We start from the raw sequence: 27,521 nt of genomic DNA on the forward strand, positions 1-27,521 counted from the left end.
GTCTGGTCAGGTTCGCGCCTCCGCCGTCCTCCACTCCCACCACCCCTGCCCACTTGAGCCTGGACTGCCGTTGTGGGCACATCGGGTCTCTGGGACCCCTGAGGGATGGCATTTGCGGGGTCGCCTGCCTCCTCCTGGGTGCCCGGAGTACCTTGTCCCTCCTGGTCAGACTGGCTGCGTTGTGTGCGAGCAGGGCTCCTGTGTGTATCCTGGGATGTGGCAGGAATGGGGGTGGTGGTTGGCACAGTTGTACCTGACGCAGGTGCTGCAGGTGCTTGGGCACCAGAGGGGCCAGGTTGGTCGGGGTCATCCACGGTGTGGTGAGAGTCGTCGCTGCCGGTGGGATCATCGTCACGCCGAGCCTGGTCCTGTGATTCTTCCCCCCCAGTGTTGGGGGGAGATTGACGACATTGCCCTGTGTGTGAGAGAGAGACAATGTTAATGGTGTTTCATGCGACATCCATGTTTCATACATACTCAAGTTGGCACAGTTCCTCTGGGTAGTTGGATATGTCTAGCATTCCTCTCACAGTGCACTTGTGGATTGGTATGTTGCGGGGGACAGATTGGTATGTACTCCTGGTTATTTGGCCTGTCTCATGAGTGTTGGGATGCTTATTTGGCTATGGATTGGTCTTGTTGTGTCACATATCCATTGTGGGAGTGCCAAATTGCGTTGGCTGCCCCGGGGGTGTGTGCTTGTGTAAGGGGGGGGGGTGTGACCGGGCATGCTGTTGGGTGTGGTGTGATTTGTCATTGGGTCTACCAGGTGATATGTCTATCCCCTCATGGTGCATGCTGGCATGACAGTGAATGTGAGTCCCTGTGGTAGGTAGGTGGGATGTGGAGTTGGTGTTTGAGTGTACAGTGGTCACAGGATTGCCTTGTGCTGTCTACAGTGGGGCCAAGTGTCATCTACCTTGTCTATACTTGGCAAGTCCCTGTGCATTGTGCATTGTGCATGGGTATGTCCCTTGGCCACAGCTTTCAACACTTTTCCTATGTGTGACATACTCTTTGTTGTTGCATCATTTTTTAACGCAGTGAGCAGTGTAGCGAGCGTGCTTAGCGAGCGATGCAGAACCGGCTTACGTGTTGCACTGTACGTGGGCAAATAGTGCTTTTTCATATCTATTGGAGAATGCAGGTAGGTAACTTATGCATTTGTGACTGGGTTCTAACAAACACAGTGAGTGGGTATACTGGGTGTAAGGTTAGGTTTGTGCCTGCAGCAAGGATCTACTCGTGCACAGTTTGACACATGGCCCAGTGATTTCCTAACGAAAACGGGGTGTTTCACGCACTGCCAGACCTTGTCAACATGCACACAGTCCACCTGCTGACGAGCGGACATGCCCACACCACCCAAGGGTGATTTAGTCTCCCTCTGTCTCCCTTTCTCCCTCCCTCTGTCACCCTCCTCCCTCTGTCTGTCTCCCTCTGTCGGCCTCTGTCGCCCTCTGTCTCCCTCCCTCTCTCTCCCTCTCCCTCCGTCTGTCTGTCACCCTCTGTCACCTCAGCCCAGCTTCCTGGGCACACACACTTTGCAGGTCTTTCAAAGGCCATTGGCTTGTTCATGTGGCTTTGTTTAGAATCTCCCGGCCCCCATTGGGCAGAGTGTCTCTGAGTCTGCGCTGCTGCAGCGGTGTGTGCTGACACTCTTTCACAGTGATGCCTCTTCATTAGCTGCTGTTATGTGCAAATTGGGCCTTCATACCCATGTCATCCTGCGACGCGGCCACCATTTGCAGGCGACACAGTACAGTGTCGGGACACACTGTTTGTATAGCTCTGCCCTAGGCCATATGGGCTGAGGGCATTGGTGTCTGCTTCTGAGTTGCACAATGTTTTTTTGGAGGCCCACCCTCCCGGCATCACGGACATCCTGTCTTGTGTTGGTGTTTTGTGTGGCCTGTGACTTGGCATGGCCTTGCTTGGTGCATGGGGCATGTAGCCGCTAGTGGCATGTGCGTGTTTTTGGAGTGTGGTTGTGTCTGGTGATGGCTTTGGGGTAGTTGCGTGCATTATTGGGAGTTGGGTTGTTGATGCGGTTCCCCCCATGTGGGGTGAGTTGTTTGTGTACTCACCAGGCTCGGCGACTCCTTCTACTCCGTGTACTCCCACCGGCGGCAGCGTGCGCATCACCTTCTCCTCCCAGGGATGGTAGTGTACCGGTCTGCGGGGCGGGCCACCTCCAGTGATGTTCCCCTGGTTGTATTCGTCAGACATTTTGCGGCAGACCGTCCTCCGCAGATCGTACCACCTGGCTTGGCATTCATGCCTGGTCCTTCTGATGGCCGCAACAGCATTCACCCTGTCGACGAGTTCCAAAGAGCTGTGGCTCGACTCTGATGATTTTGTTGACAAGGATCTCCAGCTCCGCTGTTGTGAACTTTGGATTCTTGTCTGTGGGCATGGTGTGGGGTGTGGGTGTGGATGGTTGTGGGTTTGTGTGTAAGTGTAAGGTGTAGTAAAGGTTCAAGTATGGTGCTGTGGGTTGTCTGTGGGGTCTGGCAGCAGTGGGTCTGTTGCAAAGGCTCATGGTTTGTGTGTGTGGGCCCTTTTTATTGGTCCATTTGTGGGTGTGGCTGTGTTTGAACTTTGGGTGGGTGTGTTATAAGGAGTGGTTGTGTTTTGGGCCTCTGTTTACCGGTTTGGCTGTTGCAGGTCAGTGTATTGGATGTATTTGGGCTTGTTGGACGTGTTTTGTGGTGTTGTGCGATTCGAATTGACTCTCCTTGTGGTGTTTTGCAGTGTCCTGGTTCTGTACGTGTGTTTTTCGCGTCTTTGCGGTGCGTATATCGGCCATGTTGTTGTACAGTGCTCACATTTGCTATGGCTTGGTACGACTCGTACATGCGCACGTAGGGTGCGTACAGGCACGGGCAGGGTGTAGGGGCCTGGGGGTACATGCCGTACATACGGGAACCAAGGGTACGGCGCGTACATACGGGGGGGCTGGGGGTACGCCACGTACATACGGGGTGCTGGAGGTACGGTGTGTACCCCCACCCCCATATGGACGGTGCGTACCCCCACCTCCGTATGGATGGTGCGTACCCCCAGCCCCATATGTAAGCACCGTCCCCCAGTACATACACCCAGCCCCGTATGTACGCACAGTACCCCCAGCCCCCCGTATGTACGCGCCATACCCCCAGCCCCCGTATGTATGCGCCATACCCCCAGCCCCCCATATGGACGGTGTGTACCCCCACCCCGTAGGTATGGAGCGTACCCCCGCTCCCGTAGGTACGGTGTGGACCCCCACCCCCCGTAGGCATGGAGCATACCCCCAGCCCCCCGTATGTATGCGCCGTACCCCCAGCCCCCGTATGGACGGTGCGTACCCCCACCTCGTAGGTATGGAGCGTACCCCCACCCCCATAGGTACGGTGCGGTCGCTGGGGGTCCGCACAGTACATACGGGGGTGGGGGTACGCTCCGTGCCTACACGGGGTGGGGGTACGCTCCGTACCTACACAGTGGGGGTACGCTCCGTGCCTATGGGGGTGGGGTGGGGGTACGACGTGTACATGGGGGGGCTGGGGGTACGGCGCGTACTTGGGGTGGTGGGCTGGGGGGGTGTTCGGCGCGTATGCGGGCACATGTTTGGACGTCTCCATGGTTGCTATGGGAGTTCGCTCCGTACGGTGTTTTTTCCATACGGTTGTGCATTCGGACGGACGGGACGGATCGTACTTGCGCGCTCGGACTTCAGTTTCCCGATTCGTACGTAAAACTGTCCGGGGACGTGTCAGACACTTTTTCCGACCCGAGGACGTGTCGGGGAATTTTCCCAATGCGAATCGTATGGATTTTTTCACATACGAATCGTACTTGCCAGTTTGTACGGGACTTGTACAATTCGTACGTAAAAAATCCGGATACGATCGTACGGGGAATTTTTTTAACAGATCGGAATCGACCCCCTTATGTGTGATTTTCATATCCAGACTTTGGCCTTTTGCTAGCTGTGACACAGGACTCAAATGACACCTCATTAACTATGCCTTTCTAAGCTGAAACTGGTCTGGGCTTGCATGTGTTTCAATCTGGTGGGGACCTGGCCTGGGACTTTGGGATGGACTGCTCCTATTGGTGCAGGAGCAAGACTGATTTGCATATGTATGGTCTATGTCTAGAGCAGGACAGTGGGCGAAAAATGACATATTGAAATGTGTGCAGCTGGAATGACGGTAAGAGGCTGAGATTAATTCAAGTATTCCTTTCCTTGCTTTATTTATGTTTCAGTAAACAAAATATGTGTGATGTGTATGCCCAGACTTGTGTCAAGTGCTTGCTGTATCACAGGACACAAGCTATATCTCACTAACAAAGCAGAAGAAGGCTGAAGCTTGTCCGATGTTGCTTTTGTTCTGGCCTGCATGGAACCTGGCTTGGCAATTCTGACTGGGATTGAGCGTCAGAAAATAACACCTGGCAGAAATATAACGTCCTAAACATTGTTTACAAAAATAATGTCCCATTAGGCATAGATGTTTCAGTATTAACTTCAATGAGGTGATATCTCTGTAAATGATATTTAGTTCATAATACTTTTGCCAACAATATTTTTGTTACTGTACTCTGATATGATACCTAGCTGGACTCTTTCCATTGTAGCAGGACGAAGGGTGATTTGCATATTGCTGATCTCCATCTAGAGTGACTCAGTAGGTGAAAAAACATGGCCCGCAATGTGGCCCTGAGCGATAGGCAGTGACTGAGATTAATTCATGCATTACTTCCATCACTTTGCTAATTTTTGCCAGTTGATTTACTAACATTTTCTTATAAGGTTTCAACATGCTCTTAACATTTCAGTTTCTCCTGCACCAGCACCTGTGTACTGACAGATTTTCAGAGAGAGATGATGGGATGCTGAAGTGCTAGGTGTGGATTTTTGCTTTTCCAGTTAAGTTTACCCTGTTCTGTTCAAAATAACTTTCTTTGGCTTCAAAGACCATAAAAGTTTCTCAACCATACATTACATTTTAAAATTTTCCAAGCATATTTGTGCAACATCATAAATAGAATCAATAAAAACAAGCGTTTTCAAGCAGTTAAAAGAAGGATATAAGTCTTAGTGCTAAATACTCGGTGCAACAAATTATGTCATCAATCCTAAAGTTGCATTGATATATAAAAATTGTTATTTAAAAAGTAGCAAAGTTCAGAATCTTCTATTGTGATTCATAACGTTTTCTAATGGCCATTGCAACTTTAATAAAAAGTGCAATTTTCAAGGGTAGTCAAAGAGTGCAAAACATTAAAACCTTCAAAATAAGTACAAGGCCGGGTTTCCCTCAAAAGTGGGGCTAGGAATTTTCCCCTCAGCTCTTTATAAAGGGGGCAGAACAACATAAAGTGCAGGGTTCTCTGAGCTGCCAAATTATCACACGGACAAGGTGTGAGTTTGTTGACCCAACCTGATTGTTTTGGAAATGCCACTAAAAAGTGCAAAGTGCGTAAACTAAATCTGGTTAAAAGGAATCGGGTCTGAGCATTGGTGGTATAAGTTAGATAAAGTTGCTGTTGTACAGGGAACAGACGGGAGAGACCTGACACCTCACCGTGCGAGTGGCGCTCACTTATCGTAAAATAATACGCCTCTTTTATAATGCCTTTCGCGTTTATGTTGATACTAGCAGGGTTGTAGTGATAGTGCCCCAAACCTATCTCATGGAGTCTATCTCTCACGAATTGGTGCCAGGAGATCGACAAAGCACTATCTAAGGTTAAAACAATCCTTAATGACCTCCCTTGTAAACATTAGTTTCTCAGACAGCCACATTTTTGCCCATAAAAACAGAGGGGCAATATCTATTCAATCCTCTAAAAATTCTAGCCCCAGTTCACATTGGCAGAAGAGTGAGCGGGCAATATTTGGGGTCATCAATAGCCTTTTAATTCATTTGTTTTCCATGACCTGTAGGTGGCGGCTTTTGTGGTAACCCCAAACTCCTTCCCCATAGGATGCGACAAATAGGTATTTGGCTTTGTATGGAGTAACCAGCTCTGTCACCGGCTTGATACATAGCTTGGTAAACAGACATAATATCGAATTAAAAATATCGACAGGACAGAATATCGAGTTTTTAATATAGAATGGACAGAATATCGAATTGCCAAAATATAGTGGTGAAGAATATCGAAAATCAGGTAAGAAGTAAAATATCGATTTAAATAATATAGAAGTAAGTAATATCGACATTCATAATATAGTTGTTAAGAATATCGAATTTTTTTGTAGTGTTTTAAGTGTTAGTATATGTGTTAAAAGTATGTATAAATTTTGGAATGTATGTTTGAATATTTTTAAAGTAATGAATTTTATGTTATTTAATTTTTGTGTAATTTAATTCCGTAGCGGGTTGTGGGTTTATAGGGGATTAGGGTGGGAAGTAATTTAATTATAGTACATTAAATAATAATTTTTAGGAATTTTTAATTATTTTTAATTTAATTTTGTGTTTTACTTCTGTAGCGGGTTGTGGGTTTATAGGGGAATAGGGTGGGAAGTAATTTAATTGTTATTAGGTAATTATTAATTGGTATTGAAAATTAATTGGTTGTTGATTAATTATTAATTGGTAAATAATTTGAATTAATTGGTAATTAATTTGTATTAATTGTTTAATTGATAATTATGTTAATTGTATTAATTTATTATTTGTAGCGGGTTGTGGGTTTATAGTGGAATATGGTGAGAATTAATTTAATTGTAAATAATTAATTATTGAAATAATTTTTGTATATCGCTAATTAATTTATTCTTAATGAATTATTCATTGGTATTAATTTAGTTTATTAATTGTTGGTATTGAAAATTAATTGGTTGTTAATTAATTATTAATAGGCTATTAATAAAAAAATATTGGTATTTATAATAAATTAATTATTAAATATTGTGTGATTGGTAATAAATTTTAATATTTTTGGGGGTATTAATAACTTATTTATTTTTTATAAATATTAAATTATTATTTTCCCTACTATTGCACTCACTGGAGTGGGAATAGTAATTTTTACCCCTACACTATCCAACGCTTTCCCTACTATTGCACTCACTGGAGTGGGAATAATAATTTTTACCCCTATGGTATCCAACGCTTACCCTACAGTTGCACTCACTGGAGTGGGAATGGTAAATTTTACCCTCCCGCTATCCAACGCTTTCCCTACTGTTGCACTCTCTGGAGTGGGAATAGTAATTTTTACCCCTACGCTATCCAACGCTTTCCCTACTGTTGCACTCTTTGGAGTGGGAATAGTAATTTTTACCCCTACGCTATCCAACGTTTTCCCTACTGTTGCACTCTTTGGAGTGGGAATAGTAATTTTTAGCCTCCCACTATCCAACGCTTTCCCTACTGTTGCACTCTCTGGAGTGGGAATAGTAATTTTTACCCCTATGCTATCCAACCTTACCCTACAGTTGCACTCACTGGAGTGGGAATAGTAATTTTTACCCCTACGCTATCCAACGCTTTCCCTACTGTTGCACTCTTTGGAGTGGGAATAGTAATTTTTACCCCTACGCTATCCAACGCTTTCTCTACTGTTGCACTCTCTGGAGTGGGAATAGTAATTTTTACCCCTACGCTATCCAACGCTTTCCCTACTGTTGCACTCTTTGGAGTGGGAATAGTAATTTTTACCCCTACGCCATCTGACGTTTTCCCTACTGTTGCACTCACTGGAGTGGGAATAGTAAATTTTGCCCTCCCGCTATCCAACGCTTTCCCTACTGTTGCACTCTCTGGAGTTGGAATAGTAATTTTTACCCCTACGCTAGCCAACGCTTTTCCTACTGTTGCACTCTCTGGAGTGGGAATAATAATTTTTAGCCCTACTCTATCCAACGCTTTCCCTACTGTTGCACTCTTTGGAGTGGGAATAGTAATTTTTACCCCTACGCTATCCAATGCTTTCCCTACTGTTGAACTCACTGGAGTGGGAATAGTAAATTTTACCCTCCCGCTATCCAACGCTTTCCCTACTGTTGCACTCTCTGGAGTGTGAATTCTAATTTTTACCCCTACGCTATCCAATGCTTTCCCTATTATTGCACTGTCTGGAGTGGGAATACTAATTTTTACCCTCCCGCTATCCAACGCTTTCCCTACTGTTGCACTGTCTGGAGTGGGAATACTAATTTTTACCCTTCCGCTATCCAACGCTTTCCCTACTATTGCACTTACTGGAGTGGTAATAGTAAATTTTACCCGCCCGCTATCCTACGCAAAAAATATTGCATTTTTTTTATTAATATTATGTTAATATACATGTATTTTCTTTTTTTTTTACTTACATTAATTATTTATTAATTTTAAAGTTATTTAAGTATTTTTAAGTATGTTTCAGTTAATTATATGTTTTATTTCATTAATTTTACATTTATTTTAAGACATTTAAAATAATTCGATATTGTGACTAACTATATTTTTTACAACGATATTTTGGATTCTATATTTTTGTACTTACCTGTTTGGAGATAGGGCTTCGATATTTTGGCATTCTATATTTTTCCTTCGATATTTTGGCAATACGATATTCTCCTTCTCGATATTTCGTCAGTGATCCACATAGCTTACAGGCAAAGCGGAATAACTCCTCCACAACCCGGCTAGTATGTTGCACCCTAGAAGTGACAGGAGGACCCCAATTCATAGTGTTATTAAAAATGTTCCCCAAGTATGTAAAATTGGTCAGCTTGTCAATAGTCTTACCCCTTACAGCAAACTTTCTAGTTTTAGTCGATTTGGGACCACACACCATAATATACGATTTGATAAAATTGACTATTAGATCAAGGGCCGACATAAAATCCGTAAAAGTATTGAGTGACTTTTGGAGGCTGTTTGCTGTCAGAGCCATTAGCACAGTATCATCCGCATACGATGGTAGTGGGATCGGATTGCCACCATTTTGGGGAAAATCGATTTCCTTGTCGATTAAAAATGCCTCTGGGCCATTAGTGCAGATTAAAAAAAGGAAAGGAACTAAAATGCACCCCTGCCGTACACCCTCTGTAGAAACAATAGGCCTAGTCTTTTCCCCCTGGGGGCCGTATCTTATGGCAACAGTGGTAGAGGCATGAAGCCTACGCAAAAGGGAAATCAAAGCTTCCTCAAAACCCATTGTCCCCATTTGTGCCCACAACTTCTTCTGATTAACGGTATCAGCGCTGGACAAGTCCATGGAGGTCAGGTGGATAGAACCCCCCTGGCCTTCATGTACGTGCTCATAATCAGGGACAGGTTGAGTCACTGCTTTGTGGTGCCCAACCCCCTCCTGAAGGCATATTGTGTCTTTGACATGATGCCTGTGTTGGTCGACTAGGTTGCAAGTCGTGCAAGGACGAACCTCCCCAAAACCTTAGCCGCAGCACCAATAAGGGAGATTGGCCTGTAGCAGGCAGGATCACTCCTCTTACCTTTTTTAAACACAGGAACCACAATGGCCTCCTTCCATGATACTGGGATGGGGCCATTCACCACTGCTTCAAAAACATTGGTCAGCAGGGGTGCCCAGAGTTTGGGGTTATTTTTAAACAGATCTAATAAGACCCCATCGGGCCTGGGGCTTTCATACAGATTCCCTTCGCTATAGCCTCCTCAACCTCAGCAACTGAGAGGGATGCATTTAATTGGGTGGCCATGGTTAGGTCTGAGGGAGGATCCTCACTTTTCTCCTCTAACTGGACACAGTTTGGGTTAACTATGGCCGAGAAAGGGGATTCCCAAGCGTCCCCCAAGATTAGAGAGTCCATTTTCCCAACCTCGTCCGTAAAAAAGGGGTGATTAATGATGTCCCAAAAACTTTTAGAGTCTTTGAGGGCACTGGCTCTCTCCTAATCTTCCCAAGCTAATCTCCTCAGTTCTTCTTTACTTTGATTAATAACACTTTTATATACCTGTCTTGCGCTTTTTATTTGGGATCTATCACGAGGATTAGCAACAATTTTTTCCTCAAATTCGGTAGGGATTATTTTACCCCAGTTTAATCTTACCCCTTTGTTGCGGTTATATTGAATGAGGCGACCATCACCTTTCCCTGCCAGGGCTATTAAAATAAGGGAAACGGCGAGGGGATTATGATCACTGGTGTTGTTTGGTTCCACCTCAAAGTCACCAACAAGCGGCAAGTACTTCCTCAAGATGAACATAAAATCAATAAAACTCCCCTTGCCCCTTGCCTCCTCCAACATAAGTGGGGCACTGTGTTACAAGGCTAGTGGCCAAATTATTGATAAGGCCCAGGTTATTATCAATAATCAATCAATAATAATGGAATTTAAGGCATCGCCCTGTGGTGTATGAATAAAATGCAACTGAGGCTGGTCCTCTATGTCCAGCAGCCCACATACTCGTTTGGTGCTATACATACAGGTGGTACAGTTGAAATCCCCCACCCAGAGGATGCAGAATGGCTGCCACTTCCCCGAAATAGTATTAATTTCTGCCTGTAGGGCTTCAATAACATGGCAGCCATTTTGGTCGAAGATGTTATAATACTGATTCACCACCAATAACTTGACACGGATCAGGTTGGAAATCAAGATTAGTTGGTACCAGGGTGAGGAGTTAATGCCAAGGGCTTGTAAGGATCCATATTTAGCTGAAATTAGCAACACCAGCCCTCCTTTATCCCTCCCTGCCGATGAAAGTGTTGCGTGGACGGTGAAGCAGCGATAAACGTCCAACACAATGTCATCCTTATGCCACGTTTCCTGGAGGCAGATGGTGTCAAAACCCCTAATATACTATAGCCACACCTAAATGGGAGAGTTGTGTGTCCCTGATCCGCCATGCCCACTGATGTAAAGTTAATGGCAGGCATAGTGACAGGAGTTCCCAGGCCAGACGCCTCTCCTCTGGAGTTATCATTAGGGATTGAAGTAGAAGGCCGGTACAAAATGGTACCAGATGGCTCTGCTGGCAGCTTGCTACCAGTATCAACAGCTCTCAATAGCTCTCTCTAGATTGATGCATTGTAAACTAGGTCTTCTCATTTGGACTCACCTACCCGAACACACGGGCAGTCAGTCAATTTCACTCAAACCAGAGAGAGCATTGTAAACGATTAGGATGGATAAATGAAAAGAACTGGGAGGGGGGAATCTATTCTGACGTAGCAATAGGGGCTGTTGTCTCATGTTAGTCTCCTGGTTGAGAGTATAGAAAAATCCTAGTGAACGAGCCTTAATCAATGTACTAGATGAATCTCTGAGGGGTATCAGAACAAAATGCATGTACCTAGCATTGCTCAAATTAAGCACAACATAATCCCCATCCACACATTTGGCCGTGTGACCCAGCCAGCTTACCCTCCTTGCCATAATGATATGTTCAGGCCAGTCTGTCTGAGAAAGAATTTTCCTAGAGCACCGATGCACAGATTTATTGATAAGGCTCTGGCAACTTTCTTGATGACCAGTAGGGAGATGGGGGACACCTGTCAAGATCAATGTGTACGGTGTGCAATCTGGAGGTACATTAAAATGTTGATTGCACCCCACCCACTTTGGGGAAAATGCAATGGGCCATTTGTATTTGTGAAGCCTTGTGGCCGGCTCCCCCCACTCGTAGGGCCAGAGCTAGCTCGATTTATGACCCCATGTCCCAGCTTTCGGTTATCCCCAACGAAATAGCCCGACCGCTTTTTGAAGGAAACCATCTAAAGTAGTGTCAGTTTTACAACTGGTGTTGGTTTCCTTTTCCCCATAATGAAGTTTACCTTGTGGCTAGGGGAGGTTAAAGCTTTTTAGCTTCACACAGCTTCAACAGGTTGAATCTTGACATCTTTATCCCGAAACTCAGGCGAGAAAAACCAAGAGGGTAGGCCCAGCCCAGACTCTTTCGGGCTTAATGCACCTCCGGGTGCGTGAAGACCACGTTGGCCCTATTCGGCGCAAGGGCTGTTGGGGGATGGAGTTCCCGGTCGAAAGTACGGCGTGTGTGCGGCAAGAAAGGGCTCCCGCACAGCGGGAGCCCCGAGCTGTCTTATGTGCCTCCGGGCGTGGAAAGACCACCTTGGTGCCTCCTGGTGCAAGGGCTGTTGGGTGATGAAGTCCCCTGTTGAAAGTGCAGTGTGAGTGCGGCAAAGAAGGGCTCCTGCACTGTGGGAACCCCGAGCTGTCTTTGTGCGCCTCCGGGCGCAGGAAGACCACATTGGCGCCTCCTGGCGCAAGGGCTGTTGGGGGATGGAGTCCCCGGTCGAAAGTGTAGCGTGCGTTCGCTCGGTAAGGAAGGGCTAATTATGTCAGTCTATGGTCCAAATCTGAACCGTTCATCTGTTAAGTTTACCCATGATTACATAAAAGATTCAAAACTATCACACAAATTGTAACACCTATGACACCTCTGTAGCTATTACACATAGTTTGCAGGCACCTGTGCCAAAGCAAAGAGGGGGGGCCAGCCCAGCCTCTAAAGGTCTAGACTGGGCTGCAGGGAGGCCACAAACAGGTCCAGTGGTGCTCTGAGATGCATATGGGCTGAGTCAATGATGTGTTCACCTTGCATGTGGCCCAGCCAGCAGCTAACAAAACCCTAGGGAACCCACCGGTAAGGTGAGGGGGCCCCTCCATCACCCATTCCCTAACTGCCTTGTGCTTTTGAGTGTTTCATTTGTTTGCAGCTGGTCAGCCCAATGGGCCCAATCAGGGGCGTAACACAGGCCCCCGCAGCCCCAGCAGTCCGGGGGGGCCCCGAGCTGCAGGGGGCACCCTCAGCACCCTACTCAAGCCTGAGAGCTGCTTCTTAAATACTGAGTGGGGGCCCCTTCCTGTACCTTGAAGGGGGGCCCCCTCAACTTTGGTTATGCCAGTGGGCCCTATATGAGGTAAACAATGTGGGGGGGGCCCCGCACCTCAGAGGCTGTGGGGGCCTCGATTATGCTCCTAGGCCCAGCAAGATTCAAATGGCCAAGACCCACCCCAAGCTGGAATCAGGAGCGGGAACAACTAACTGCAAATGGAAATGTATGCTAGTCCTCAGCTGGATGTGGGACAGCCTGAAGCTCGGCCCACTCACCGGAGAACACCCATACAGCACGGTGGAATTGCTGTCACTGTGTATGAGCACTGAAAATCCCAAGTAGGGGTACTTTCATAGCACCCATATACTAAGAGCCCATGCCATGCTAGAAGTGTTCTCCTAGTATCTTTGACACTTGTCTGCAGATAAGTGCAAGACTGCATGAATATCTTGTTTGGAGCAACACCAAAAACCATGGTCGAGCAGAAGCTTTAAATGAGTGCGTAGCAACTCATAACACAGGCACTGAAGTAGGAATCTTAATTCGCCAATTACACCTGAGGGAGTTGCAATGGAGGTTCTCTTGTTCAGCGCCAGTCCCGAGCCAAATGTCACCGCTTCAAAAGGTAACATTCAAACCATGATGTAACAACAATCTTCTTTAGAACACTACATTACATTATCCCGTAATAAAACAGAGCCCGTGATCCTTGTTCGCGATGACCATAGTCAGTGGAGTTTCCAGCACTGGGAGAGCTGCCTTTAATGCCAACATAATGGAGAACGCGGAGGAGAGCGCTCAAGAGCCCACCGCTTTCTATGCTCCCCCCTTGAGCAGAGGGCACCATGGAGGACTGTTGTCACTCAGAACATGTAAGATATCTAAGCACCCACCATGCTCCAAATGTGTGGAAAGTAGACACCACCTTTCCACTTTAATCAGGTTTGTGCAGTATGTTGATACCCAGGTGGAGGGGAGTGACCATTAAAATAACACTTTGAAGAGGGTGATGAGGGAGCACAGCACCTCTCCCTCCCAATCCACCTGTAAAAGCCTTTCTCTTTCCAACCCAGTGCATACTGTTGATCATACAAACGATTGTACCTATTTGCCATCAGCGATTGTCATTGGGTGGCACAGTGCCTTGTAAGTGATGGAATTATGGTTTTATTACAAGACATGTTTTTAGAGTAATTGCCTAACAGTGGGTAATTGTACAGATGTGTACATATCATAGCAGAAAATTCATCTACTTTTCTATATTTATACCCTTGTGTTTATGGTCTGGGTAAGGAAGAATATTTCTAAAAGATTACAGTGCAGTTAGCCCACGAAAAGCTTGGATGGAGTTTGCAGGTCTTGGCCCTATACATGCACAGTTAGTGGCTGAACAGCGGAGTTCCCTGCCGCTCACACCCGGAGAAAATGTTCCTTTCCTCCCCTTTCTAGGATTACTCAAAGGTAGCCGCGCTCTGTGGGCAGGCGCTCCCAATAAAAGGCACGGCCAGCCTCTCTGCAGGCGCCCCTGGCAGTCACCGGCAGCTCTGCACCGAGGTAGGACTGGAGTGGCGGCAGCAGCGTTAAGCCTGCAGGAGGATCGGCCGCGTGCCAGCCGGCGAGTGGAGCGCGTGCCAGTGAGAAAGGAGAGAGTGTGGAAGCTTGAACTGAGCGCCGCCTGGCCCTGCTACGCAGCTCACTCCGCCAATTCGCTGTCTGGTGAGCTTGCATTTTTACATTAAACATTCTCCAAACGCGACGTGCTACTTCGTGCTTAATATCAAGTATTCCGTTTTGAATCAAAGGACCACGGGAACCTGTTTCCTTGACAACTTTGTTGTATGTGTAACTTGTGTAGAAAAAAGCACCCGCATTGCAAACCTTAGCTGAAAGTGGAATGAATGGAGTGGGGCTTTCTGTTCACTTTCCCAAGATTTTTAGCTTAGCTTTTAAACTCTTTTTTGCATGCTACTTTTGAGCTACACCTTCACAATAAACAAATGGCAGTTTCAGGTCGAAATGGAAATATGTTGCCAGGCACTGTTATTCCAGACTAAAAGTAAGTCATGTTTGACAGTCTTCACAGTTCTGCCTGTGTGTTGTGTGATTATAATACACAAATACCCTGTATATGCTTCCAGGAATTTTTCCAGTGCATAATTACCGAGCCATAATTCGCACCTTGAAGCACAAGATCTCCTTCACAGCACACTTCTGGGAGCAGTGTGCACGAGAAAGGGTCATGTTGTAACCGTAGCAGAATCTAGATGAAAAACTGAAATACCGGCGTCACCAGCGTGTGCCTTTTGAGGGCCAGCAGTGAAGCGAGCTGACTAGCATTTTCTAGAGACATAATTTGTTTTGCGCTGTGAAGGATAATTGAGAGTTACTGCTAATTACCTATAAGATAATTGACTCTTCTGACGCTCTGCCAACCGTTCTAAACCCAAGTAATTATGCATAACCTGGCTCTGACCTTGGCAAACATAACTTTCACAAGTCTGTACATTTGCTGCTATTTTTTGGCTACCATTTATTTAAATTTGTATATATGTTTTACATACATATATATGTATTGCTGCTAAGGACAGGAGGATGAGAGTTAGGATGCATGTGACACATTTCAGCACAACACGGATGCAGACAGTAAGTGTTGCTATGAACAAAGCGAACATTGTGGGCAGTCTTCCTAAAAACGCCTGATTAAGAGTGAGCCGGATACCTGTGAATGGCAATAGATTGTTTCACCAACATCCATGAGCCTAAATCCACATATTCAGAGTCAGCCCAGGTTGGGTAATAACGTATGCGCCTGGTTTTACTGGGTACAAATCTGCATTTCGAACTAAAATTGACCACCAACTTATAGCAGGTGGTAAATGGGAGCAGGGAATCACCATTGATAGGGAAATTGTGGTTAGGGTTCAAGTATGTTTTCCAGGGCAGGGTTGGCTTGAGCTAGGCAGGAGAGCCACACAGTCTCCCCTATGCCATGGGAGGGGCCCAGGAAGGGGGTGGGGAGGGCATGCTGTGCTTGTACCCACAGCCCTACAATGATCAGTACACAATTTTACTACCAACTTTTCCGCCCTGTAAAATCAAGTTTGGTGTTCTACACTACAAAGATCCAGTTGCGGTAACACTGGGCCATACTTGTTCTTTCAGAGTCGTATACCATCAGGAGATACTGCTCTGCCTGACTCAGGGCCGTAGGAGGCAAAGTACTTGTGTAGACAAGAAGCACACTAATTTAGGGTAATACTCAGGTGGAAGAGTATGTTCATGTGTCATGTGGACAATGTGAGTAGTGTTTCAATGTTGTGCATAAGGACTACATGTATGCCCTCATCAGGTTTTTGTCACTGCACCTTGACTTGTAGCGAAGCAGTAGAAGTGAGAGCGATGACATCTTCTCTGATTGATGCTATGGTACAGAGAGAGAATGTGTGTGAATCCAGAGTGGCCTATGTGGTTAGATGTTTGGTGTCTTATAGCAGAGGCTGATCATATGTTGCTGCTAAGACTTAGAAGCTGCACATTTGCATGTATTGCAGCAAAGAAATGTGAGAGATATCTTGGCATGGGTTGTGCCTGCCATCCATAGGGTGATTAATTTCAGTTTCAGTAGGGTGTGACACTGAGTTTTATGTTGTCCAACTATTCTAGTGGTGGTTAGTGGTACTGTCCACTCATTATGAGATCATCTTGGGAGAAGCCAAGACTTCCCTAAATTCCTGAATAACAGTTGGTCTTGGGTGTTTCTTGTATCTGTTGGCAGGGAATTCTTTTATTCATTTTGTTAGCAGTACAGAGAAGGAGGTTAAACCCATGCTCCTCTTTGCACAGAGAAAGCCAGCTTTGATTTCAATCTAGAGCAGAGCATTTACTTCTGTTCTTATATGTGTTGCTTTACTCAATAAAGTAGGAGCCTGCCATAGATCACCCTCTGGATGATGAAGAGCGTCTTGAAGGTCAGTCACCTGAATATGGAAAGCCAGTAGATTTCTTGCCGGGCAAGTGAGATGTGGTTACATAGATGGACATGCAGAAGTTGCCTTGCTACCAGTTTTTTTATTCTCTGCAATGGCTGGAGAAGAAAATGGGTGGTATGCATATTGAGTCAAGTGTAGTGTAACTACAAGGCAGATGTTAACCTGGAGCTCTTTTGAAAAACTTAAATATGGCAAGATTTGTTGCAATGTGCTCATGATGTAGAAAGTGCTCTTTGCGAGTTGGTTCTCTGGGGGCACGAGCCAACGGCCAGAGTCTATGATCACTTCCAGGTTTCTCATTTCTGTTGATTTTGCTGGTGGTGCACTGAACTCCCAGGCAAGGTGATCATGGGATAGTCTGAGTGTCATCAGTGTAGTTGTAGCATTTTAGATTGAAAGGTTTGATGTGATCTGATAGTTAACTAAATTTGGCATTGAAAAGGAGTGATGAGATGGTCTTGCTCAGTGGCATAACGCAAAATGATGGGGTGCCCCTGCAGAATGTGATGAGAGGCCCCTATGTCTTCCAGATCTTGCAGATATTCATTGGCCTTGGGCTGAACACTGGCCCCCTTGAATGTTTGGGGCCCCATAGAAGTTTGGTGGTTCCCCTGTACTGCAGGAGCTGTAGAGGCCTGCGTTACACCCCTGGTCGAGCCATTTGCTATGCCCAACATTGATTTTGTGAGGTGGAGATGTGAATGGGGCACAGAAGATGATGCATGATCTATTAGAAAGGTAGGAGAAGATCCACTCAATAATACTTTCCCTGATGGCAAGTCTCTCTAGAAGGGAATCCCGGTGAACTGCATTTAAAGCCGTACACTGGTCCAGTAATAGAAGAGCAGCAGCTCCATTCCTGTTCGTAATGACCTCCAGGTCAACCCAGATAAAAATCAGAGCAGTTTCAGTGCTTATCTAAGTGACAACCCAGTCTATTGGTTTGAAAGGAGGCGTTTTTCCCCAGGAAGTCACAGTAGTTAGGAGTGAAATTCGGCCCTCTCAACAAATTTTCCTAAGAACGAGTCATTAGTGATTGGTCTATAGTTCACCTGATCAGCTGAATATTGATAATTATGCTGGATGAAACACTATATCTAGGATAACTCAAAGGTATGAGGCAATATCGCCTGATGGCAAGGGTTTCCTGATGATGGTCATAGGTAGAGTTGTAGTAACCATTGAAGGTAGTGTGTTCTTAAAGGTTTGTCCCAGACAGCGGTCTAAAGGAGAGTCTAGAGGTCCATTAATGGTGATCAGATTGGAAGATTTGTATACCAAGAGTTACTAGTAGGAGGCTAGCAGTGTCGAGCGGTCAGTGTAGTCTTTTTAGTCTCGACGGGATGGATGGTGGGTATCTGATTCCAAGCGCATTGCCACAGTGGCTTTGATTTGTGTTGAGATCCAGTTGGAATAATGTAGTGCTTTTGCCTTTTTGATACTAGATTCATTGGTTCAGTGAGTCATTGGAGATGAGGTTTTCATGCTGATTGCTGCATGTCTTCATTGGCCTTGAAATGCAGTGATTTCAGTTTTTTTAATCTTTTATATCTTAAAGACTTATGTGGACAAACTGATATATGGGCAACTGGTATGGGCAAACTGATATCCTGAAAGAGAACTATCCTTAAGTAAGCAAACCTTGGTGCTGATGCACTTCTGTTATTTGGTTGGAGGTGAAATATTTGAGAGATGTAGGTCGAGTGAAGAGAGGCTGAGTCTGATCCAATCGCTGTATGTAGCTGAGGTCAATGTTTTAGTGCTTGCTCTTGTTGGGAAGTTGGTGGTGAAGAAGCCTGGTGTGATGGTAGTTGACACAGATGATAGGTAGATTTCCTGTCATGAATCCTGGTGAGGCGAAGATTGCACTTACAGTGGGGCCGCTTCTTTGTGTGGGTCCAGTGAAGAGTTAAGTGAAATTAAGAGTCTTACCTTACTGACAAATTCTAAAATGGCTGGGATTACTTATGTTCCTGTCTGCAAGGGAATTAGTTTAGCAGCTAGGGCTGAATTGTTCCTATACGAGCAGGATCAAGACTGATTTGTATATGGCTGACTTCTGGCTAGAATCACACAATAGGTGAAAAAGGATGGTCTCGAATGTGGCAGATTGTCATTGGCAGATGGTAATTCAAGCATTCCTTCCATCACTTTGTTGTTAGTTGCATTATTCCAGGTACCGTCACATCTTCTCCTAACAGGTAGAATATTTCTCCTGACCTGTTTTATAGGCAAAGGAAAAACATTATCCAGTAAGAGGAAGAGGTACGCATATGTCAGTTCATACCACTTTTAACAGTCATGTCATTGTACATTCCATGTGCATGCCATTTGACTAAGGTAGCTGGTTCTATAACATTTTAATAGTGTGGCAAACAATACATCATAATGCTAGGAAGAAGCATGATGGGCCAGTGTTAGAAAGCAATCAAATTTGCTGGGAAAAACAAAAACAGATACATTTTCCTAACCATCACCAGGCAGAGCATTATGTGCTATATCAGCAATATTCAACATCTTAAGAAGAATGTGTAGTCTACGATGCCCTAGAACTAAACAACTGGTGTGCCCAGTCCTAAGCGTGCCCATGATGAGCCATTTGATTAGAACTCAGTATCTGTGACCATAGGGTTACCATGTCCATATGTCTCTGCATACTGGATCAATAAGTCATATACAGTGCAGCTGGGACACACAAGAATGAGGAAGATGCAGGTGTGCATTCTGATAGTGAAAGAGGACATATTGCAATTGGCACTCACCATGTGCTTGCTATATCCCCATCTGAGAGAAGCAAGAGGTTGGAAGTGAGCATCAGATGAGTGACTTGTTGGGGGCGGGAGGTAGACGTGGTGGTGGCAGCTTTCTGAACACAGTAGTTTGTACATCACATTGGAGTAACCAAAATAGTCTTTGCATAACAGGAAGAGTGATGAGCCACCACTAGGAAGGGCTAGAACAAAGAGATGACAGTAAAGTGGAAAAAGGTAGTGATAGTGGCAGGCAGACAGGACCTGCACAGCAGTGAACAGGACTACGTTCAATTATGGCTCAGGTGGCTGGTACACTAATAATGATAGCAATTTTATTAACAACATCAACAACAATCATTATAATTCTTTTCATATAGCACTTCAAACTTGTTTTAATTACCAATTCCATAGAACTTAAATGAACAACTGCATAAGGTTGGTTGAGTTAGCCTTGCCAGGATTCAGTATTGTGATCTGGCGAGCACAGCAGTGGCAAGAGTTGATCTGAGGTAACTCTTTTGGGTTAGTGCCAACAGGCAAAACTAACTTGGCACAGTGGTTTTCTATGAGTCGACAGGGGATAGCATCTGATGGTAATGTTCAGCAGTGAATCGCTATTTAAAATTTCCAGAGAACATATCAGGCAATGCAAGGCTGTGCACAGTTCTTGAGTGTGAAGTAGAAAGTATAAACAAAAAGCCCGCTAGTGGTGAGTGTGGTGTCTGACACACTGAATAATCACCCTGCAGATGCTAAACTGCATGTTTATCACATGTGGCAGTAGCTTCAGATTGAACGTAATGTTTCATGGACAGTGAGTGGCAAGGACAGCACACTTCAACACCTGATAAACCTACAGGTACATTTATCACCATGGCGACCACCATCCTGCGTGCACAGCCTTTGTTGGTAACGGTCCCTTCTGCTCTCTCCGAAGATGGGCCTCCAGAGAGTCAGCATCACCCATCTCATCCCTTTACAGCCTGCTGCAAACGCTGTAGTATCTGGAAGCACTCTGTGTACACACCCACTTTATTCAAGTATCCATCCAATGCCTGTGCATGTACTAGTAAACTAGAAGGGTCAAGTTACATGTTAAAGGGTGCTAATACCTGTGATTGGACACTGGCTAGATAAACCGTATAGTACTGTTTGGAGTAAGTACCCAGAGCTCTTTGAGCATTCCCACCACTCCCTGGTTTCCCTGAGCTGTCAGGCATGCTCACATTATCCATGTTGTCTAAGTCCCACCAACACTTGTGCTAAGCCAGTGCATGCATGCTCAGGTCACCTGTCTCTGCAGGTCAGCCAACAATTATTTTCCAAACCAAGAATCCAGGTACTAAAGGGGGGCCTGATGCTTTTCATAAAAACACCCAAGTATGTTGGGGTAAAAGCTTTCAGGAACAAGTAGGTTTGGATCCCTTATTTAAAATGATTGAAATCCCTTTCAAGACCAAGTAGTAGATGGAAGGAGTTTCGGTGGAGAGAGGCTGACAGTGAAGAGCTGACCTCGACCACTGGTATTACGTGGAGAGTATTGCAAACACTTCCAGGGATGCTACAATAGGCTGATTCTTCTGAAAGATCTTAGTTATCTGGCATTGTGGGTCCCCATCCATGTGGATACATTGTATTCACCATGTTATTTGTAGCTAGTAAAAGGCACCCAGTGTTGGACTGATGTTCTCAGATCAAGACATTGGAACATAGGCAGCGCTGCTTGAGTTCTAACCAATTGCAGTGTCACACAGTATCTGGACCACACAAGCCAGGAGGGAAGGCAACTCCCTCTGTTTAATGGCCCCAAAAGAAAGATGCTACTTCTGGGGAGCAATAAGTCTGAGTTCATCCCATTCATGAGAACCATGACCATGTGGACATGCCCCAATCCCAATGCCGGAAATAAATAAAAATGAAATCATCTAGCCAGAATAAATGTTCTTCTTTCTTTTATGTCCTTTTCAGCAGCTAGTGATGAACCCTGCCTGTCTCTTCTTTGTCACTGGTACTACATTGCTATTTCTTTAGATTCATTACAACTCTTCATAAACTTTCTTCATTGTCTGTCTCTTTTGTTTTCACCTTGAGCTTGTCTTGATACACAGGATGTTTAAACTTACCAATTATTACTTTTTAGGTCTCAACTACAGACAGCTTTATCTATGCGTTTACATATATTGTGATGCACCAGCTGCCTACTGGCATTAGTACAGGCCAATCCAAAAAAGCTCAGCCATTAGCACCACAGTCTCTTGGCTTTGGGAATGCTCGTTTTAACTTCTTACTTACTGTGTTTACACACCCAAACAGGCCCCTTCTTCTCCCTTAAGCTGATTTGTTTGCCGCATGGTTTCTCTATGTTCCTTCTCTCTGAATCTTATCCCACTCTAGCAGCCACCCATTGACACCATCTGCAGCTTTCTGATAACTCCCCTCCCACTTAATTACCTTGCTCTGTTTGAGTTACTTCTTATCATTACCATTTCGAAAGTGAGAGTGACATCATGAATGGCTAAGATACCACTATTGCAGAACCTCAGAAGTGCTCTGGCCATTGCTTGAAATAAAATATAGAGAACAACTTTAAGGAAACAGGCTTTATGCAGATTTATTCCCCACTTTTGCCCCATTTTGTCTACTAGGTGCTGGTGTAATGGCTCTGAAATGCCTTGATCCCTGCTTAACAGGACTCTGTACATGTGCTCTGACCATTAAAAGGCTGTATGTTTAATTATCTTTTACCAAATTGGCATAACCCGACTTATTTGTAAGGCACTGTTATATGACACCAGGAGTACCTAGGGCCTGTAGGTTGGGGTGTCTCTCTTAACTGCAGCACCAGTTGTGCTCCCACGAGTACGACAAGGTAAAACATGTCTCCCAGTCTGCCAATGCAGACTGGAAGGACAGTTTAAAGCTGATAACTCGGCTTTGCCATTTAAGGAAATGGCAAACCCAAACCTCCCTTTTTAATGTATAGAAGCCACCCCTATGGCAGGCCTAACAAGACCTAAGGCAGGGTGCTCTATGTTAAAAGATGGCACCTGTACATTCACATGTTCCAACAGTAAAAACAGAATTGTCCTTTTTACTGCGGAAAGGCTAGTAGCCCCTTTGGCAAATATAGAGTTACAGGTAGCCACCCAGCCCTACTAACGTCTGAATGGGACGCCTAAGGTGGGTACTGTTTGGTTGAATGGAATTTAATATTACTGGTGGGAAAAGTGTAACTTTAGAAGTTGCCACTTTAGTTGCCGAAGGTATCCCTTGCCCGTTTATTGATGTACACAGGACTTGCCCTGCAGACAACTTTCTGCCCTCCTGTGGAGACGTGCTAATGACTCTGAGGAAAGGACACAATGGAGGCCTGCATGGGAGAGAGGTGTTACTTCCCTTCTGCAGGAAGCCACAAGGGTGTTAGACCTAAAGGGAAGCTTAAAAGGAGAACACTTGGGAGAAGGGCTGCTCTAATGTTGAGATAGACAGGCAGACACTGGGGACAGGAGAGGCAAGTTGTCAAACTGTTTTTTCCAGGGGCATGCAGCCCCTTGGTAGCCACACCTCTGGGGATGGGCCAAGCAGCTCTGAGTGTCAAGAGAGGGGTCTCACCATGTTCAGAATCAGCACAATGGAGCATCCTGAGATAGCCAGATGCCACTCGTCCTGGTAAGAGGTCACAAGGAGTGAGGGAACGTGGAAGTTCATTGGCTAAAAACCCCATCTTACCGTGAGGGCATTTCCTAAGGTTAAACAGGGCACCCAAAACTCAGATCGTAACCGACTTGGAAGAAGGACCAGACCAGAGGACGACTGCCCTGCTGCACCAAGGGACCAGCAAAGAGAGGCTGCACCAGCGAGGACTGCACCTGCAGCACCCGGTGGCTAGCGAAGAGAGGGACTGTGCCTGACATGTCCTGCTTAAGAAGTTGCCTCCAGGAGCCCAGTCAAGCAGAGATAACTCTGAGGGCCAGATGACTGGCCTCCTGTTTGCAGCATAGGGACTCAACAGCTGGGGAAAATTGATAACCCAAAGTCTTCGAGCTGCTACCACCGCTGCCATGCAGCACCAAGGCCCAACACAGAGTTGCAGCCAGGTTTGCTGAACCCTGGAGAACTGTCAAAGAGTTTCTGGGACCCTCAGAAGGTGAGTTATTGACCCATGAAGGATTGACCTGTGACAGCGACAATCGGCGACTGGTATTCCAGTGGCAAATAGACTTTGGGCAAACTGGAGAGGGCCTCATGGGATATCGACCCTGCAACTAGGCTCCCCTTACCATCTTCGTGGACCAAGGAATCCCTGCCGGAAGACTCCCGTTGGTCGCATACACAGCAGCCTTAGAGAATCTTCAGCATCCTTCCTCCCTTGATGTTGAGGACCGCAAGCGAGCAAAAAATGCCCGCTAAGGTACGCTATGTGTTTTTGCACTGTGCTACGTGCGATTCTCGTAGCGCGTAGTTGTGCAAACTACACACACTCCACGAGCGTAGCGAAGTTTTCCGGCCAGGCCTAGTTGCTATTGTACTACGCTTATGTAATTTGTTGTAACTTCTCCTTTAAGCCCTGGGTTCTGTGTTGGAATGTGATGACATGGGCCAGAGGTGAGAAGGACTGAAGGGACAGTTGGATCTGAAGCTGTTTGTCATCGCTGCATATTTGGTGGGTGTTGAGATTAAACACATGAAAGAGACTACAGACTGTGTGTACTCTATCTTTACAATACTGGCGACGAGGATGGGACTATGGGAGTACAACTTTACTGTGGAATATATACCTGGACTAAGAAATATTCCAGCAGATTTCCTTTCTAGAATGCCTTTAGAGAAAGGTTCTATTAATAGTCTTGACAGCACTGTTTGTTGGGTGAAAGAGTCAGCTATTGATAAGAAGGAATGGGAAGCTGCTTGTGAGGGTGATGAGGGAAGAAGTATCATCATGAATTTCGTTGTCAATGGTTGGCCTTCTTTGAATATGGTTCCAAATTGTGGAAGAGGTTTCTGGAATGTACGTGAAGAGTTGAATATTCTTCAAGGTGAACTCTTGCGGGGGGCTAGGTTGATACCTCCTGTTGGTATGAGAGAGAAAGTTGTCAATCTCGCTCATGAGGGTCATCTTGGGCGTAGTTTAACCAAAGCGAGAGTTAGAGAATCTTATTGGTGGCCTGAAGTAGATCGCCAAGTGGAAGAAGTGGTCAAGGATTGTGTCATGTGTGCAGGAAATGACAAGTCAAGGAAAGCCAGGACTGCTCCTCTTTCTCCCGTTGCGATACCTGAGTGTCCATGGTCAAAGCTTGCGATTGATATTGTAGGCCCGTTTGACACCTTGTCTCCCTCAGAAAGGTTTGTTGTAGTTTTAGTTGACTATACATCCAAGTGGGTGTCTGCTTCCTGTATGAGTTCGGTGGTAACTAAGAACATTATTGAATTTCTTAAAGACGCTTTTACTTGTGAAGGTATACCAGATGTTCTTGTTTCAGATAATGGGGTGCAGTTCACCTCTCAAGAAATGGCAGATTTTTTGAAAGAGCTTTCGATTACACATCATAGAACTGCTCTCTATGCTCCACAGGCAAATGGATTAGTTGAGAGTATGAATAGATTAGTTAGAGCTTCTGCTCAGAATGCCCTGGAGAGAAGTGCCCCACTCAAGCCTATCCTGAGAGAAAAATTGTGGGCGCACAGGAATGCACCAAATAGTGTGTCTGGGTGTTCTCCGTTTGAAAAACTTAAAGGGAGGATAGCTGGTTCAAAGTTAAATCCTCTTTGGTTGAGTGTGAAAGATAGGGGTTGTGTTGTGCAGAATTGGAGACTTAATAAATATCAAGAGGATTACAAACAGAGGTTTGATAGGAAAAATGGTGTGTGTCAACCTACTTGGAAAATTGGTGACTTTGTGTTTGTCAAGAAAGCAGTTTGGTCTCCCAAAGGTGAAACAAAGTATTTTGGTCCGAGACGTATTGTTAAAGTCATGAGGAATGTAGTAATGCTTGATAAGGGGGATGTGTGGAGTATGTCCCGGTTGTCAAAATGTGCCCATCCGGCAAATGGTTACAGAGATTCGTTGTATCAGCCCAAAGTTCCAAAATGTAATCAAGATGGTACTCGCACTGATTTGTCCACTCATGGTTCCAGAATCAGGAGACCACCAATGTATCTTCAAGATTATTGTGTTAAGTACAAATAGTATTTGTAAGTTTTATCTTTGTATCTGCAAGTTAACTGAAAATGTGATTGGCTGTTTCCCTAAATTTTGTAATTTACTTATGTATCTGTTCAATCTGAATTCTTTCACATTTTTATAAGGGGAAGATGTGTTGTAACTTCTCCTTTAAGCCCTGGGTTCTGTGTTGGAATATGATGACATGGGCCAGAGGTGAGAAGGACTGAAGGGACAGCTGGATCTGAAGCTGTTTGTCATCGCTGCATATTTGGTGGGTGTTGAGATTAAACACATGAAAGAGACTACAGACTGCGTGTACTCTATCTTTACAATATAATTGATACTATATAGGAATATTTGTGGAAATAATATAAGTGCAACCTTATGTTTTTCTTCATCTTGAAGGGAAAGTAGGGGATATTGCTATGAACTATATTTCAATCAATAACTATTTGATATTTTCAGGTGTCCCTCTGAAGAGAAGTCCCACGCTTTCAACCACAGGAACTACCATGGCGTTGAAAACAGCTGGACATATCTGTGCTCTTCTTCTGGTCTTTATCTGGTGGCCGCAGCCAGGTTGGCAGCAGCATCTCTCTGGAACACCCAAAATCCAGTTACGACTGGCAGGGTCCGGAAGGAAGCCAAACGAAGGCCGCCTGGAGGTGCTCTACAATGGAGAGTGGGGGACTGTCTGTGATGACGACTTCAACATCGAAGTGGCAAGTGTTGTTTGCAAGGAACTGGGCTTCGAGTCAGCAGTAACATGGGTTCACAGTGCCAAATATGGGCAAGGAAATGGTAAGCAGAGCTGATTACTTCTTTAATTCGAAAAAGGTTTTAATAACGTCACAAATTATAACATTGCCCTATTTCCATAGACATTCTCCTGCTGGTTTCTATCCATTAGGGAGTTTACAGGAAAATTTAAGCATGGCGCATGACTTAACCAAGTGCTTTATCTTTCCAAAATAAAATATATATATGGGAACTACAATCCTGAAACAAATCCTTCAGCTCAGAAATCAGGTACGAACCACAGCATATTGTTGAAATCTTAGTGCTTTATTGCAACCTCCACAGCATGACGCGTTTCGACCAGGTCACCCCGGTCTTGATCACATGACTTGCCAGAACCCTTAACGTGATTATATAGTCACTTCCTTAGAGGACAATCCCTCCCACCTGCTCTATAGAACTCAACAACAGACTATATGTATAGTCTCTTCTTTCAAACCATTAATGACAATAAATACTATACTTGATAAACACAATATTGAAAATACAAGTAATTTTAAGATTGATTCTCCATGGTTTGTAGCGAACATAATGATACACAATGTTATATACATGAACGGCAAGTGCCTTAAACCATGGTACTCATTGGAGTTGCTCTTAAAGCTATATACACAAGGGAAACAAGGAGTTATCACCAAATGGTCTTAATGTTGTTGAGCATGTAGAGCACATACCAGTGACTGTGCAAAAAATTCATAAACAATATATATATATATATGTGCGTGATCATGATCAAGGCTGCTTGACAGCCGGAACGCGTGGATGCCATCGCTCAGAAAATAAAAGTTGAGCAGTTAGAATCGTTTGGAGTGCTGGTTGAAGTGGAGAATTGATATATATATATATATATATATATATATATATATATATATATATATATATATATATATATATATATATATATATATATATGATCAAACCCCCTTCCAGGTAAGCAAGGAGAAGAGGCCACTTCGGGGAAATCAGGGAGTCCTTTATTAAAACAGCATGTGCATAATGCATTTCGGCTAAAATGGCCTTCCTCAGATGCGGCTGTTTCTTGGATGTTGC

General features: G+C 45.0%; 1 protein-coding gene across 1 annotated transcript in view; it reads left to right on the forward strand.

The window, feature by feature from the left end:
• Positions 1–14,304: 14,304 nt before the first annotated feature.
• LOXL4 (lysyl oxidase like 4) overlaps positions 14,305–27,521 on the forward strand; it is a 211,960-nt gene continuing 198,743 nt past the window's right edge. The window contains exons 1-2 of the mRNA XM_085606332.1: positions 14,305–14,484; positions 26,139–26,474. Of these exons, the coding sequence (XP_085462458.1) occupies positions 26,186–26,474 (289 nt within the window). The 5' untranslated portion in view covers positions 14,305–14,484; positions 26,139–26,185. The remainder of the gene's footprint in view (positions 14,485–26,138; positions 26,475–27,521) is intronic.

This window comes from Triturus cristatus, chromosome 1_2 (genome assembly GCF_964204655.1).
Source record: "Triturus cristatus chromosome 1_2, aTriCri1.1, whole genome shotgun sequence".
Classification (NCBI taxonomy): Eukaryota; Metazoa; Chordata; class Amphibia; order Caudata; family Salamandridae; genus Triturus; species Triturus cristatus.